This window comes from Leptonychotes weddellii, chromosome 10, assembly GCF_054177405.1.
Source record: "Leptonychotes weddellii isolate Sample4059 chromosome 10, ASM5417740v2, whole genome shotgun sequence".
Taxonomy (NCBI): Eukaryota; Metazoa; Chordata; class Mammalia; order Carnivora; family Phocidae; genus Leptonychotes; species Leptonychotes weddellii.
In genome coordinates, this window is record NC_138378.1 from 39,681,780 (window position 1) to 39,695,758 (window position 13,979).

General features: G+C 46.5%; 1 protein-coding gene across 1 annotated transcript in view; it reads left to right on the forward strand.

Annotated features, from left to right (window-relative positions):
• The first annotated feature begins 11,267 nt into the window (after positions 1-11,267).
• The window catches only part of LOC145723653 (cilia- and flagella-associated protein 61-like), a 5,770-nt gene continuing 3,058 nt past the window's right edge, over positions 11,268-13,979 (forward strand). The window contains exon 1 of the mRNA XM_081831993.1: positions 11,268-11,354. Within this exon, the coding sequence (XP_081688119.1) occupies positions 11,271-11,354 (84 nt within the window). The 5' untranslated portion in view covers positions 11,268-11,270. The remainder of the gene's footprint in view (positions 11,355-13,979) is intronic.

Below are 13,979 nucleotides of genomic sequence, written 5' to 3' on the forward strand. Positions count from 1 at the left end.
TGTTAGCTTCTGGTTCCCGGATACATCGGGGTAATTCGCCAAACACCACCTCTGTGCATCCCTGAGCTGACCAGCAGAAGAGAGGTTGTTTACAAGCCATTCAGGAGATGGCTGACTTCCACCCAAGATTAGAATTTGGGTTTTAGCGCTAGTGCGTCGTAAACCATTTTTCCTTAGAGCAGTAAACACCCGCTATCAGTTGAGGCCAGTTCCAGATTGTGACAACAAAACTATAGCCCATCTTTAGCAAGTGACAGTTATGACTGGTTGTCAAATAACTAGTTGGTTTTGCTTTCAAAATCATTAATCTTACCTTTCCAGAAATGCCTCAAAGCAGGAAATTGACCAGATAGAGATTCTGGCAAACTCAAGTTGGACAGGAAGTATTCATAATCAGACTTGCATTTCAGGCTTCGGGGCTTGTTTGTTTGTTTTTGTCTGCTCCTGTGTAAACTCCACTGCCCCAGAAATGTGTAATTTAATTTCTGAGCAAAGCTAGGGTTAACTGGAAATACTTATTTGTTCCTATTATTATTTTTTAAAAATTGTATTGAGATGCACGAATCCACTTGCTTTCGTGGGCAGAATAAAATGACCAGAATACAATCTTACAGTGTGAACACAAATTGTTCCCTGTTCTCTGCCTTTAAGCCTGGGCTAGATGGAGACATGCAGGGGACCAAGGCTCTCCCATGGGCTTGGAGGTAGCGGTCACACTTCATCCAACATTTTGTGTGGGATTTTTTCCAGATTGTTTAATTTGGGGGCAAGCTTGAATCTAGAGCGATAGATGCATTCTAGTTCTGGGAACGTCAACTAAACACATTCTCCCAATTTTCATAAGCTTAACTGTAAGAAAAGAATTTTGTTCAATGTAGATGCTATGGAGTCTTTGGGCTATCATAGAAGACACAACATCTATTCTCTCATTCTTCCTCAGAGACAGGATCCTGATTTATAGGATGTTACATTGTACTTAAAACAAATGGCAATGATTTCCAGCCTCCCCTGCAGCCAAGGAAGCCTTATAACCAACGTTTTGCCAATAAGACATAAATAGAAGTACTAGGTGAGATTTCTAGGAATTGTCACTAAAAAAGAGGAGAAGGGCCCTCTTCTTCTCTTTATCCATCTAAGAACATGTATGTGATGACTGAAGCTCAGCAGCCATTTTGCATCATGAGGCCAAGTGCCCTACGCATAGTACTGTGCTCTGATGTCTGTGGAACCACCATACCCATCCTGGACACACCACCTAGCCTTTCTTTGTGTGAAAAAAAGTACTTATTTAAAAAATTTTTACAACTGCAATCAAACCTAATCTTAGCTAATACAGGGGATACCAAGGAAACAGGGATGATTCAGAAAGTTGCTAGAAAGGCTCCAGAACGAGCATAAGAAAGTTGCTAGAAAGGCTCCAGAACGAGAATTGTGCAGTTGTTCAGAGCACAAACTTTGAGGTCTAGCAGAATTATGGTTAAGCCCCAGTTCATCCTCATTAGTTGTGTGGCCTTGGGCAAGTCATTTAACCTTTCTGAATCTATTTCTTCATCTGTAAAACAGACTGGAAAGTCCCACTTCAGAGGATTGGAATTAGGATGAAGTGAGATAATGCATGGAAACTATTTAGCACAGTGTCCGTGTGTTTATGTCCCCAGATGAATACAACAGCACCTCGCCATCAAGCTATCATAAAAAATGACTTGTCTCAGAATGTAGTAAGCACCTGCCAGGTGGTAGGTATGTGAGCTACCTTAGGCAGTAGACACAACTTACTAACCATGGAATAATTTTAATAAGAATTCAAAAAACTGTACAAGCACATCAAATCTGTGATTTTGCAGATATCATGGCCTAGAACAAGGCAGAAGTAGTTATTTTGTTTTTAAGGCTACTCAGTCTAAAGAAAATTTTTGAAACAATGCTTAATGTCCATGAAAAACTGATGGGTTCCCAAGTGACTGAAAGTTGGCAAACACTAGCCAAAGAGCGGTGAACTTAGAAATGCAGTGACAAAGACTTGAGGGCAAGCAGACAGCAGTTTCATCCTGCTGAGCCCTCTTCCAGCCTTTCCTTCCCACAATGTGCCCCTCCGTGGCCTGCACCCACCTCAGTTTCCCTAACACTACCTTCCCCTGCCCCCCGCAGGGTATGCTTCTGGGGCAGGGACTACACTTGCACAATGGTTCTCTCAGTGCCCCCCCCCCCGGCAAAAAAAGGTGTCTGGCTGTGATTGGTTAATGGCAAAGAATGACCCCTTGCTTGCCACTTTGTAGCCATGGAAGTCAGGAGCCCTGGAAGATATGGAGGACAGAGAAAAGAGGGGAGAGAAAAGTCCTCATGGGAACACAGTGGGGAAGAAATTAGTATTCGGTGAGAGGTGGTTGAGCCAGCACAGAACAGAGAACCAGAGGAAAATAGGTGCTAGAAATAAAGAAACAGGATTTTGAAAGGCCTTATTGGATGGATAGATGGATGGATGGATGGGTGGTTAGGTAAGTGTTAGGGATGGCTGGCTGGCTGGCTGGATGGATGGCTGGATGGATGGCTGGCTGGATGGCTGGCTGGATGGATGGTTGGATGGATGGCTAGGTGGCTGGGTGGCTGGGTGGGTGGCTAGGTGGGGGGAGGGATGGATGGATGCATGGATGGCTGCATGGATGGGTGGAGGGATGGATGGATGGATGGATGGATGGATGGCTAGGTGGGTGGAGGGAGGGATGGAAGGGTGGGTGGATGGATGGTTAGGTGGGTGGATAGATAGATGGATGGCTAGGTGGGTGGAGGGAGGGATGGATGGGTGGGTGGCTGGGTGGCTGGGTGGGTGGCTAGGTGGGTGGAGGGATGGATGAATGCATGGATGGATACATGGATGGGTGGAGGGATGGATGGATGGATGGATGGATGGATGGAAGAAGAAAGGAAGATAGAACATAACATGTGTTCTTAGCACCTATATGAGCATGGAGAAAAAGACATGGGGCAGGTGGCTTCCAAAAACATTTACAAACATGCCTCCATCTCACCCAGACCCCCTCACCAGGGTTTGCATACCCACATGCTTTCTGTGGCCCACAGGTGAACAGCGATACCAGCCAGGCTGGTAATGACAGTGATGAGCCACAGGGGGCATCAATTTAGCTGATTGCTGCCACATAACTACAAGGACCCTGTATTACCAAATATGATTTTTTAAAGGAAATGTCCCAAATCAAATTTCCAAATGTTGTTCAGTCCAAAGCAGCCACGTCTGTAGGTCATGCCTAGCCCCTGGGTACCTGGGCGCAACCTCGATGATATACCCTGACGTCTGTCACTTCACGCGTTCTTGGACTATAAATGGGAGAGACAAGCCCCACCAGCCAACGCTCCAGCCCATGCTACCACAAGGCTGAGACTCGCTGTGGGCGTGACCTACAACCAGGCATTGTGGGAACTGTCTATCCTCCGCCTTGAATCTAAGATGCAGTCGGTACAAGAAAGGACTTGGACAGTAAGAACATCATTTTCTCAGGAAAGCCTGCACCCCCCCACCCACCCACCCACCGTGCAGTTTCCCACCGGGAGAAAAGGCAACCCTTAGGTGAGTTTCTAGCTTGAGCAAACCTCTGTGCAGCTGTGAGTGGCAGCTGGGGATCCTCTTAATGAGTCTAAAAGCAAAAACTATTATCACTCCAGGATGAAATTAGAATGATTTTCATTAAAAAAAAAAAGAATGAAAAGTATGTGTTTCTTCTCTGCCCACCTGCCTCCTTTTTTCTAACTATTGTGTAGAGCCATTTCCAGTTGAACCTCTGAGGGCAGGGAGGGCAGCCTAGCTCTCTGGCAACTCTCCTTTCCTCCGCACCTGCCATTTAAGATCCAGTACTTGAAAGAATGACATCCTTTACCCACTATATTCTTTTCCCTTAGACACATCGGACTTTTTCCTAAGGTCAGTGAATGCGACTTCCTCCAGCGTGTCTTGTGGGGTTGCTTTTCTCAGCATTCAGTGTGGCCAATGGCTCAGCTAGTTACCAGATGCCCACCCAGCTTGTATGATTTTGTCAATAAAATTGGCTGATTGACCAGATGAGGATGAGCTCTGAAGAAGTCTGATCAATTGCTTAATGATTGGGCCATATCGACCAGGAATGGTTAATAGAGTTCCACAAGTCGACATTTCCTGGGGCTTCTGAGAAAAGTGTTGTCATTTGCAAAAGCGATAGAGAATTTAAGTCCCCCCAAAGAACCCAGACCAGCCATTGGCAAACTGAACAGAGACAATAGTGTCCTCTGTTTGGGCCCTGGATAATTTGTATAAACTTTTTCTCATGGCTAGATCTGTGTGTGGAAATAATTCGTGTGCTATTAACACCCAAACCCACACAGCCACTGAGAAGGTACCTTGCTGCCGTGTTCTTACCTGACGTTCTCTTCTGAAGATTTCAAGGCAGCCAGCTATGAAGGTTACCTAGTGGCTCTGGTTAGTCTTCCCTTTTTGAACATAAATTGGGAAAGAAGCTATTATTTTCTTGTTTTTAAAAATTTAATATGCAGGGGCTCCTGGGTGGCTCAGTTAAGCAGCTGACTCTTGATTTTGGCTGAGGTCATGAGCTCAGCCTCCTGGAATCCAGCCCCATGTGAGGCTCTGTGCTGGGGTGTGGAGCCTGCTTGAGATTTTCTCTCTCTTTCTCTGCCCTTTGCCCCCACTCACTCTCGCTTTCTCTCTCTCCCTCTCTCAAAAAAATTCAGTATTCACGGAAACATAAGTTTCCCGAAAGCTGATCACTAATGCTGAGTATCCATAGCACTTGGGGCGGTCAGTGCCCACCTGACCACAGCCTTGGCAAGGATTCCAGATGCTTCTCTCCTTTCTATGGAGAAGGAAAGAAACCAAAGTACAGAATTCCTTCCATTTGTGGGGAGAAAACTAGACCTACATCTTTTCATAAAGCAAGACTTCTAACATCCTTCTATCAAAAGGAGATCAGCTTGGCTTGACTCAGTGTTCTTATCAATTGCAAAATGAGTTTGGTTACGTTCAAAGCTTTTCTAATTTTAATAATGAAGCCTGCCATGTGTCTAAGATGGCTTAAAGGAAGCCCACAGGGATCTCTACCACCCTAAACCCCCTCTTACCTAAATGGGGTCCTAGGAGCTGGTGCAGAGGCTCTCCATGGAGGGGAGGGAGGGCAACCCTGCGCTCACCTGCAGGGGTCTTTAGGAGCTTGGGCCCCACCTGCTCCCTCTGTCTCCTAGGGACCAGCCTGTGCCGGATGCTGTGGGGACCCAGAGCCCACAGTGAGTAAGAGAACAGGACAAGTGCCAGGTTAGCTTTCCCGCAAGGTCAGAACTACCCCAGGCAGTGAAAACGGCGCAGAGCAAGTGAGTGGAAGCCCTCAGGCCATGAATTAGCTTCAAGAAGGAGGTTTGTGTTGTGCTCAAGCGTGGGACAGCACTAGGGAAGATGCAGGCGTGGAAAAGGCTGCTCTGGGCTGCAGAAACAGCACAGAGCCCATCAGGCAGGAAGGCCAGGGTGGGAGGTATCTGGAGAGGGCCGGAGGGAGTGAGAATCTTAGACCCTCCCCAGAGAGGAGACGGCAAAGTGAGCATCGGGCAACTGAGGCAGTTTGGAAGTGGGGCGAAGCCTGAGCTAGAAACAGACCCTGAGGGTGTGCCCTCAAGCTGCCTGTCAGCTCCACACCCCTACTCGCCCTGAGCTCCTCCTCCCCTCCCCCAGCATGCAGAGGAGGGACACCCAGGAGCTCTGTAGCCCACACGCGGCCAGTGCGGAGAGGGAGTTGACCATGGCTTTCTAGTCCCGGTGCAGCTGAAGGGGTCAGTGTAGGAAATGCTCAACTGGGTGCCCCTGCCATTACGGTTGGCGGTTGGCGTTGTCCTTCCCATGCGGGAGGGAAAAAGAAACATAATGCACGCCCATTTCATTCTTTCCCATAATGGGATTGAATTGGCCTTCTTTGAATAAAAACATTAGCACCTGCTGGAAGGAATCAGGAATCAGATTGCCTGCTATTGGGATGCTTTCGCCCACCTGAGATGGTCTTGTCTGACTAGGGTGTGTGAATTAACATTCTCAGCAGCCTTCAATCAGGACAAATCAGGCTTGGAAATTCTCAGTGAACAAACCGCACTCCAGCTTTACACGTGTGTTTGGTTTGGTCTGGTCACAGGGCACATGGATTTTTAGCAAGTAGGTTATAATGCCTACGTTTAAAAATCTCCCCTAAAAAAGTATAGCCCCCTGCACATTACAGAAAATAGAAATCCAAATAGCTTTCATCCTAAGCTGATGCCCACATCCAGCACTTCAGAAAACCAAAGCCTCAAGCCACACAACCTTTCGTCTGAGGGGCGGCCAGCAAGTCTGAGAGGCATTGTGCTCTGTAATGGGAGAATATTGCTCTATTTTGGAGGGAAATACTGGAATATAGGGTTCTTAAAAATTTTTATAAAATTGTTACACAGCCCCATTTTCTCTGCAAGTCAATTTCCTAAAATGTTAATTTGCCCACAGTTCAGAGAGGGAGGGATGGATCGGCAGAGCACAGGGGATTTTGAGGGCAGTGAAACTCTCCTGTATGATCCCACAGTGGTGGTTGTATGACCGGAGGCATTTGTCAGACCTACAGAATGTGCAACACGACAGACAAGTGGAAGTCCTCAGTGTAAGCTATGGACTTTTGTTAAGAATAATGTATCAATACTGGTTCATCAGTTGGAACAAATGTGCCTTACCAATAATGCAGGAGGTTAATAGGAGAAGCTGAGGGTGGGAGCCAATGTACGGGAACTCTATTTCTGCTCCCATTTTTTCTGTACACCTAAATCTGCTCTAAAAATAAAATGTATTAATTAAAAAAAGTTAATTTGCCAGAAGCAGACAAGGTCCGGGGGAGTGTGGAAGTGAGTTATCGACAGGGACAGAGCTTCTTGGGGCTATGAATGGTAAATGACCAAGGACCACAGCCCAGAGCGTGAACAAAGGGATGGGTGTCCTCTGGGGTCATCTGGTGAGCCCTTAAAACTCACTACCAGAATAAGCAGTTTCTGTAAGAACTGGGGAAGAACCTTGCAAATGAGATTCTTCTCTGGGTAGATTTTTGAGTACATTTTTTTCCTCTTAATCAAAGGGACCCAGTCCTTTTCACTACTATCTAAAACACCTTATATCTAACGCCTGCCCTACAAAATAGCAGCTACTTCATCTGACAATGGAGATGTTGCTAATTATCCACGACTCAAGAGCCTAACCTGAATCCTAATTTAAACAGAGCAGGCGGAGGGCATCTTGGAAACTGCAGATTATCTGCTAGTCATTTTCTTCCTAAATCCCATTCGGTTCTACATGCCATCTGATCAGAGTTGCAGTCGGAATAGATGACCTTCCATGATCTCAGGATCCTGCAATCGAGTCCCGCATCCGGCTCCCTGCTCGGCAGGGAGTCTGCTTCTCCCTCTACCCCTCTCTCCTCCCCTCATGCACGCGCGCACTCTCTCTCTCTCAAATAAATAAATAAAATCTTTAAAAAAGAGAGAGAGAGAGAATGGATGACCTTCCAGTGGCACTCCTGTTCAGGATTCACTCAAGTCTGAAATCCTTGTTTTACCCCAGGCTAAGGGTGTCACTTTATGCATCTTTAGCGTGATCTGGGTGGCAGGCTGTGAGCAATCTGATGTTGCAGAAGCTGCTCTCCAGGCATGGCAGGCACCCACACACTCCTCTTGCTGGTGCACCAGCTCTCCCCTCCCCACCCCTCCCCCACCCGGAGGGACCCTTAGTATTTCAGGACCCTGTGTCAGTCGCCCCTAGGGGCCGCCACTGAAGCCTCGCTAAAACCGAGAAGGAGCCTTCAGAAGTCAACCTACTGGTTTGGCTTCTAGGGTGTCTCTTTTCATTACTACACTTTGCTTTAATGGAACCCAGGAGTTTTTTCTCGAGAGAGAAAGAAAAGCCGAATAGAGTTCTATAAACCTTTCTCTTTTATAAGTAAAAACAGCTGCCACAGATGAATTCCAGGAATATAGATTAACACATAGTTTGCTACAGGGATTGTCACCTTCTGGACGAGGGTCCCAAAATGTTTTCCCATAGGAGACAATGGTAGGAAGTGTGAGAGAAATAAGATTTCAGGTCTCCCAGATCACTGGTCTGCAAGCCGTTCAGGGTACTGTGATGAGAATGAGGGTCATCAAATACCCAGGGGCCCTTTCTGCTGGACACTGGTGTGAGAGGCATGGAGAGTTTCAAAGGCAGCAGAGAAGAACTTTGTAAAAATATCCAAATTCCTCTTCATGCTCCCCCCCCAAACTCCCCCCTCCTCTCCCTGCCCCCCCCCCCGCCAGGCACCGTGCAGAGGGACTTAGCAATTATATTTTCAGAAGATGAAGGGTCACTTGCTTCTCCAGCCATTAGTGTTCGGCTTTGTGGACAGAGGTTAAGGGAATGTGGGCATTAGACAGTGGGCAGGCTGTGACCTTTGGGAAGTGGGGTTTCCCCAGAGTTCCCTCTGTGAAGCAGATGAGGGGAGAGGGCAGGGCGTGAAGACTGCCCGCACCAGACCTGGGCTGTTGGAAGGCAGAGAGACTGAGGTGTGGCACCTAGAAGGATGCAGCTCTGGACCCCGAAACCAAGAGGGTGGAAACACACAAGTGGGATCTCAGCAACGGTGGAAATGTAGCCACAAATTTAAGAGGGCCCATTGGCGGGCGCCTGCGTGGCGCCGGCGGTTAAGCTTCCAACTCTTGATTTCAGCTCAGGTCATGATCTCTCAGGGCCCTGGAATCAAGTCCCGCGTTGGGATCCGCCCTCAGTGGGGAGCCTGCTTGAGATTCTCTCTCTCTCTCCGCCTGCCCCTCCCCCTGCTCATGCTCAATCAATCAATCAAATATTTTAAAAATACACAGAAAGGCCCATTGGTTCCTAACTTAGGAATTATGATAGTGTAAAGATTTGCACATCCACAAGCCCCTGGAGCAGGGCCCATCCTAGCAAAGCTGTGCTTGAGTGTCTGGACAGAGGCTATAATGGATATTTTGGTCCAAGAAGCTACTCTCTGAGGATGTGTCAAAACATCACCCCGCTGGGCCCACCCCCACCAAGGTGGCCAGCCCTGCACCAGTAACTTTGCTCCAGGAATTAGATGGATGTTGGACATTGGCCAGGGTTTGTAGGGGCCCAGAACCCCAGCCAGAACTCCCATCAACTCAGCTGCATTCACTAAGAATTAGGTGGCCTTGAGTAATTCCAGAGGCGAGCAGATTTCCTCTGACAGATTTCCACAAAGTGGACTTCTGACACCCTCAGCCTTGCTTGCTGCGGGGCTTAGCGAGACCATCCTGGTTTCACATACGGCTTTCCCTCTCTTCCCAGTGAGGCTTTCTTTTACATAATATTGCCCATCTTGGGGTACTTTGCAGAGTTTTGCCACCTATTTAGCAGAACTTGACTCTATACTAATGAAAGAGCAATCGGGGCCAGACAGTATAGAATGCATACAGTGCGATGTGCATTCACTCATTTCTGAAGATCTGTGAGATGTCTGTTCCTTGCAAGTGCTGAGCTAGATGCCCCCACGATGAGGTGAAAGCAAGGTGAATGATGCAGGCACTGCGTCGTAGTCTGAGGCTACTACTGACCTTCTGAGGATAGGGATCGGTGGCCCTCTAGCAGGATCACCTGCTTCCCGACTGCGGTTGACCACGGGGTAACTGAAACCACGGGAAGCGAAACCGTGGATACGGGGGGGACTACTATACACAATAGCCGGGACTGGACTCCTACCTCTAGGAGCATCCTTCCCACCATCCCCTTCCTGAGCTCACCCCCTCCCACTCCCCCTCTTCTCTCCACTCCGCCTCCCTGAGTGCTCTGTGCTGGCACTCCTGCCTCCAGGCCTTTGCACCTGCTGTTCCTTCTCTCAGGAAGGCTCTTCCCTCAGATCACTACGTGGCTCCCGCTCTCCCTCCCCTCAGGTCTTTACTCCCTGAGCCTTCCTTTGTCCCCTCTCCCCGCCCCACCTTTGCCTGACTTGGGTTTTTCTCTTAAGCAGTTCTCATTATCCAACATGCTGTATATTTACTTATTTATCACTTGAATATAAGCTTCACAGTGGCAGGATGCGCGTCTGTTTGGGCTCCTACTGTTTCCCCTGCACCCAGAACAGTGCTGGGCACATAAAGAATGTTCAGTAAATATTAGTAGAATTCACTGTTGAACGAGTAACAACAGAGGTAATTAAACATGAAATTCGGTCACATTCTGGTCAAGCAATCAGGTGATAGGTAATAACTGATACAGTTCAGTACTGTGCTAAGCGTAGCACAGACTCTTGTCATGATGTTTGTCCTTTAAGGCCTCAGGGGTCCCTGGGACTCATCACCTCCTTCCCCAAGAATTAGCTTTAAGTCTGGGCAAACAGAAGGTGCTCGGCACCGGTCTTTTCTCCCCCTGTGCACACATGTGGTATCCATTAGCAGTGATGGGAACGACAAACCCACATCCAGAAAAGAGGGAAACCCACATGATCAGTGTGCCCCCAGCGCCGAAGAAGTGATGTTTCTGGTTCCAAGACACGTGGCATTAAAATAAAATAAGACTTAAAATACCAATAAATGTTCTTGGTCCTCCAAGAATGCATCAGATTTTCAGCGATCACCTGGAACTAACAGAGGGCCTTACTGTTCTCCAGGTAAGAAAGCGTTTATTCAAACAGTTTTCAGTGAAGAGTTAGCCAATGTAAACACCCAAAAAGCTCCTCTCCTAAAAGGAGATTCAATTAAGCATCAGGGCAATTGGACGGAGACCATGTTGAACACCGAGGTGGCCTGTTTTTCTGGTCATTATTAATCCAGAAACCTTAATGATGCACAACGTTTGTGGTATTGTCTCCCCAAATGTAATTTGTTTATGCAGCAGTTCAGTTAATCCTGCAATCTGTTTTTCTCAAATGAGGGCAGATAATGGAGACACCGTTCTTTACAAGTCTTCAGGCTTTTAAATTCTGATAAAATCAGGATTCTTCACTGGGTCTTGCCCCAGCTCTGAATTAAACCACTTTAAATGTAATTATGGAACCTGGCCTTACATCAGGAACATCCATTTAAAAAATTGATTGGCCAGGCTGTTCCACGAGGCATTTTATGAGCAAACGATTGCAAAGGGGCCAGAACTGTAATTTATAAAGGCAAAAAAGCAGGTAAATACTTTATTAGTGGTAATGAGAGGGTTTCCAGCTAACTGAATCTTTTCTTTCCTCCCTAGCTACTTCATGGAGCCATGGTGCATGGCCCTCTTTCACGATCGTTTTATTGATCTAAGGAAAGAGTTACGCCAGATCTTGACCTCCAAGGAGGTAAGAGTGATTAATAGATATGTGAGTTAGTCCTTGAAAATTACAAGCAGTTTATAGTCGTTGATCATTTAGACTTTTCTCTACATTCCCCTTTTTGGTTTTACTTTCAAAACCAACTATACTTCCTATAAACACACTATGGAGTATTCGAACACAGACAGTGATATTTCAGGAAAAGTGGATTATTTAAATCCTTTTATGAGAGGCAGATTTCTCTTTCCTTTTTACACATAACTGTATTTCCATTATCAGCTAACAGGCAGTGTCGACTGGAAACTGGATCTGAGCTTTATCTTGTTCTCAAGAATGAACATTGCATTCCTTTAGTTTCTGCCCATACTTGCCAGCCATTCACTAAACATGTGTGTGTGCGCGCGCACGCATGCATGCACGCGTGTGTTGCTACAAAAATGTAAAGGGAAGACATAAGCTGTCCAAACACACCCCTTTAATAACCAAAACTTCTTTCTCAAAGTGATAATTAACTGGAAGTTAGGCTACATTTCCCAAAGTCTGCATGCTCAGCAAGAAATTTGACTGTGCAATGTAAATAGTGAAATATTTGTGAAACTTTAAATTAAATTCTTTCATTCAACACTAGAGTCCTTACCGGAGCTGTGGAACGTTAGCATCTATGCTCAAAAAGTGGTCAGATATCCATCCTAGATTCTCCCTTGCTCCACTCAGACAAGGGCTGGGACACAACTTAGCTTCACTGTGTTTTTCTGTCTAAATGGTCAAGTCCTGTGACTCTGTTATCACTTCCACTTGAGAGCACCTGTGCCCCTCGAAAGTTCCCATGGTGTGGGCCGCCATATTGGGTAGCCCAGATACAGATCCTGTGCTGAGTCCCTACTGCATGCACCACCTCGCTTAGCCATAACAAGAGCCATTTAGGACACACTACTGTCATAGTTTTGACTTTACCAATGAGGGGGCTAAAGCCGAAAGATTTTAAAGGACCTGTCATGGGTTACACAGCTAGTCTGTGGCCAGCAAGCTTCAAACTCAAGGATCTCTCGCTCTGAAGCCAGGAACATAGGCACTGAGCCATATGGACTAAACTGCGTGGCTTGGTACCTTCTCTTCATAGTTTGCCCCCTTTTCAGTTTTATGCCTGGGGTCCAAGATGGGAAATTGAAATAATTGTACTAATCTGAAGCAGGTTCAGATTGGGAAAACCAGGTTTAAAATATAAACCAAACTCAGTTGTCTTTAGGGTCCACACAGATAGGAACCAGGCAGGTAAATGTACATGAGGGTGGCAGAAGGGACTGTGACCATGCAAGGGTCATCCACTGCTAAAGTCACTCAAATTTGAATAAATGCTACAGGTCAAACAGGTCCTTGCACTTCATGCTAAAACTGTGAGGGAGTCAGCTCAGGTTGAAACACGAGCTCGAGTTGTAAGCCTGGTGCTTACTGCATTTCACTCAATTCCTTAGGTCCCTCTCTTCCTCTCAAATGTATTCTGCAGCTCATTACTGCATCATAGTGAAGACTTACCAGTTTTCTAGTTATCCCATCAAAACTCTGTGCCTAAATCCTTCTAAACCCCAGAATCGAGCTCCTCAGTTAATATTTCACACAGAGCCAAGGGGGTTTAGGCGCCAAGCTTAAAAGGGAAGCTTTCCTCTCACCCTTCCAAGTAAACTACCAAGCCCAACAATAGTCACTTTTCATGGCCTTCACTGAGACACCCTCAACCTTTTATCCAGGAACAGCCATCTGCTCTGGGTCAGTTTGTTATGTGTGAAGTCAGCATGGACAACAGGCCCTTTCAGTAGACCAGAAGGGACCATGAACATTTGTGGAAGACACACTAAGGGCTCCCCCACCATTCTTGTGGTTTTTCTAGATTTCCAGAAAGTGAAACCTCTGGAAGAAAAGCCTCCACTGGGGGCTTGTGCTCTGTTCTACATTTCCATTTGTCAAGTAGGCAAGGCCACAGGAAGAGGTGGTGCATGCAGGGGTGTCTGCCTCTAGCTCAGATCCCTGTGGAGCAGGGATGACCTGTTCCCATCTCAGAGAGCTGTGGGAGGAGTGAGGGAGGAAATGTGTGCAAGTAAAAGGCACGGAAGAACATCTCCCAGGAAGTGCTGGCCCCCACAAGTAACGGTGGTGGAGACTGGCTGGCAGTGGAAACAGTACTTGTACAAGCAGACATGCAGGAGTTCATTTAAGAGTCTGGCAATAGGAAAATAAAGAGATAGCCTTCACTAAAGAATAATGGTAATTCTTTTTCTCAAAGATTGAGATGATGTAACCCATTTCATTTCACTTTCTAGCTTGTCTTTAGGAAAGTACAGCAGTCCAGTCCCATTAACTATGATATCCTATAACTCTCCCTCCACATGAAGAGGAAGGAATAAAAGACTATTATCTTTGTTATTATAAGCCATCTCAAATTTATGTATCATTTATTTTAAAAACAAGCCCATTGTAAGACTTCACAAGTCCTTTGGTGGAAGTAAAGAGGAACATACTATAAATCCATTGGCACTGCATTTAGCTGTGCCTTAAGCCAAAGAGTAACTGACCAAAGTGATATTTTGTATGGTTAAGATCATTCTTCAAAAAGATAATAATTATATTGCAGGAAACAAACAGGGTTGCTGGAGTGGG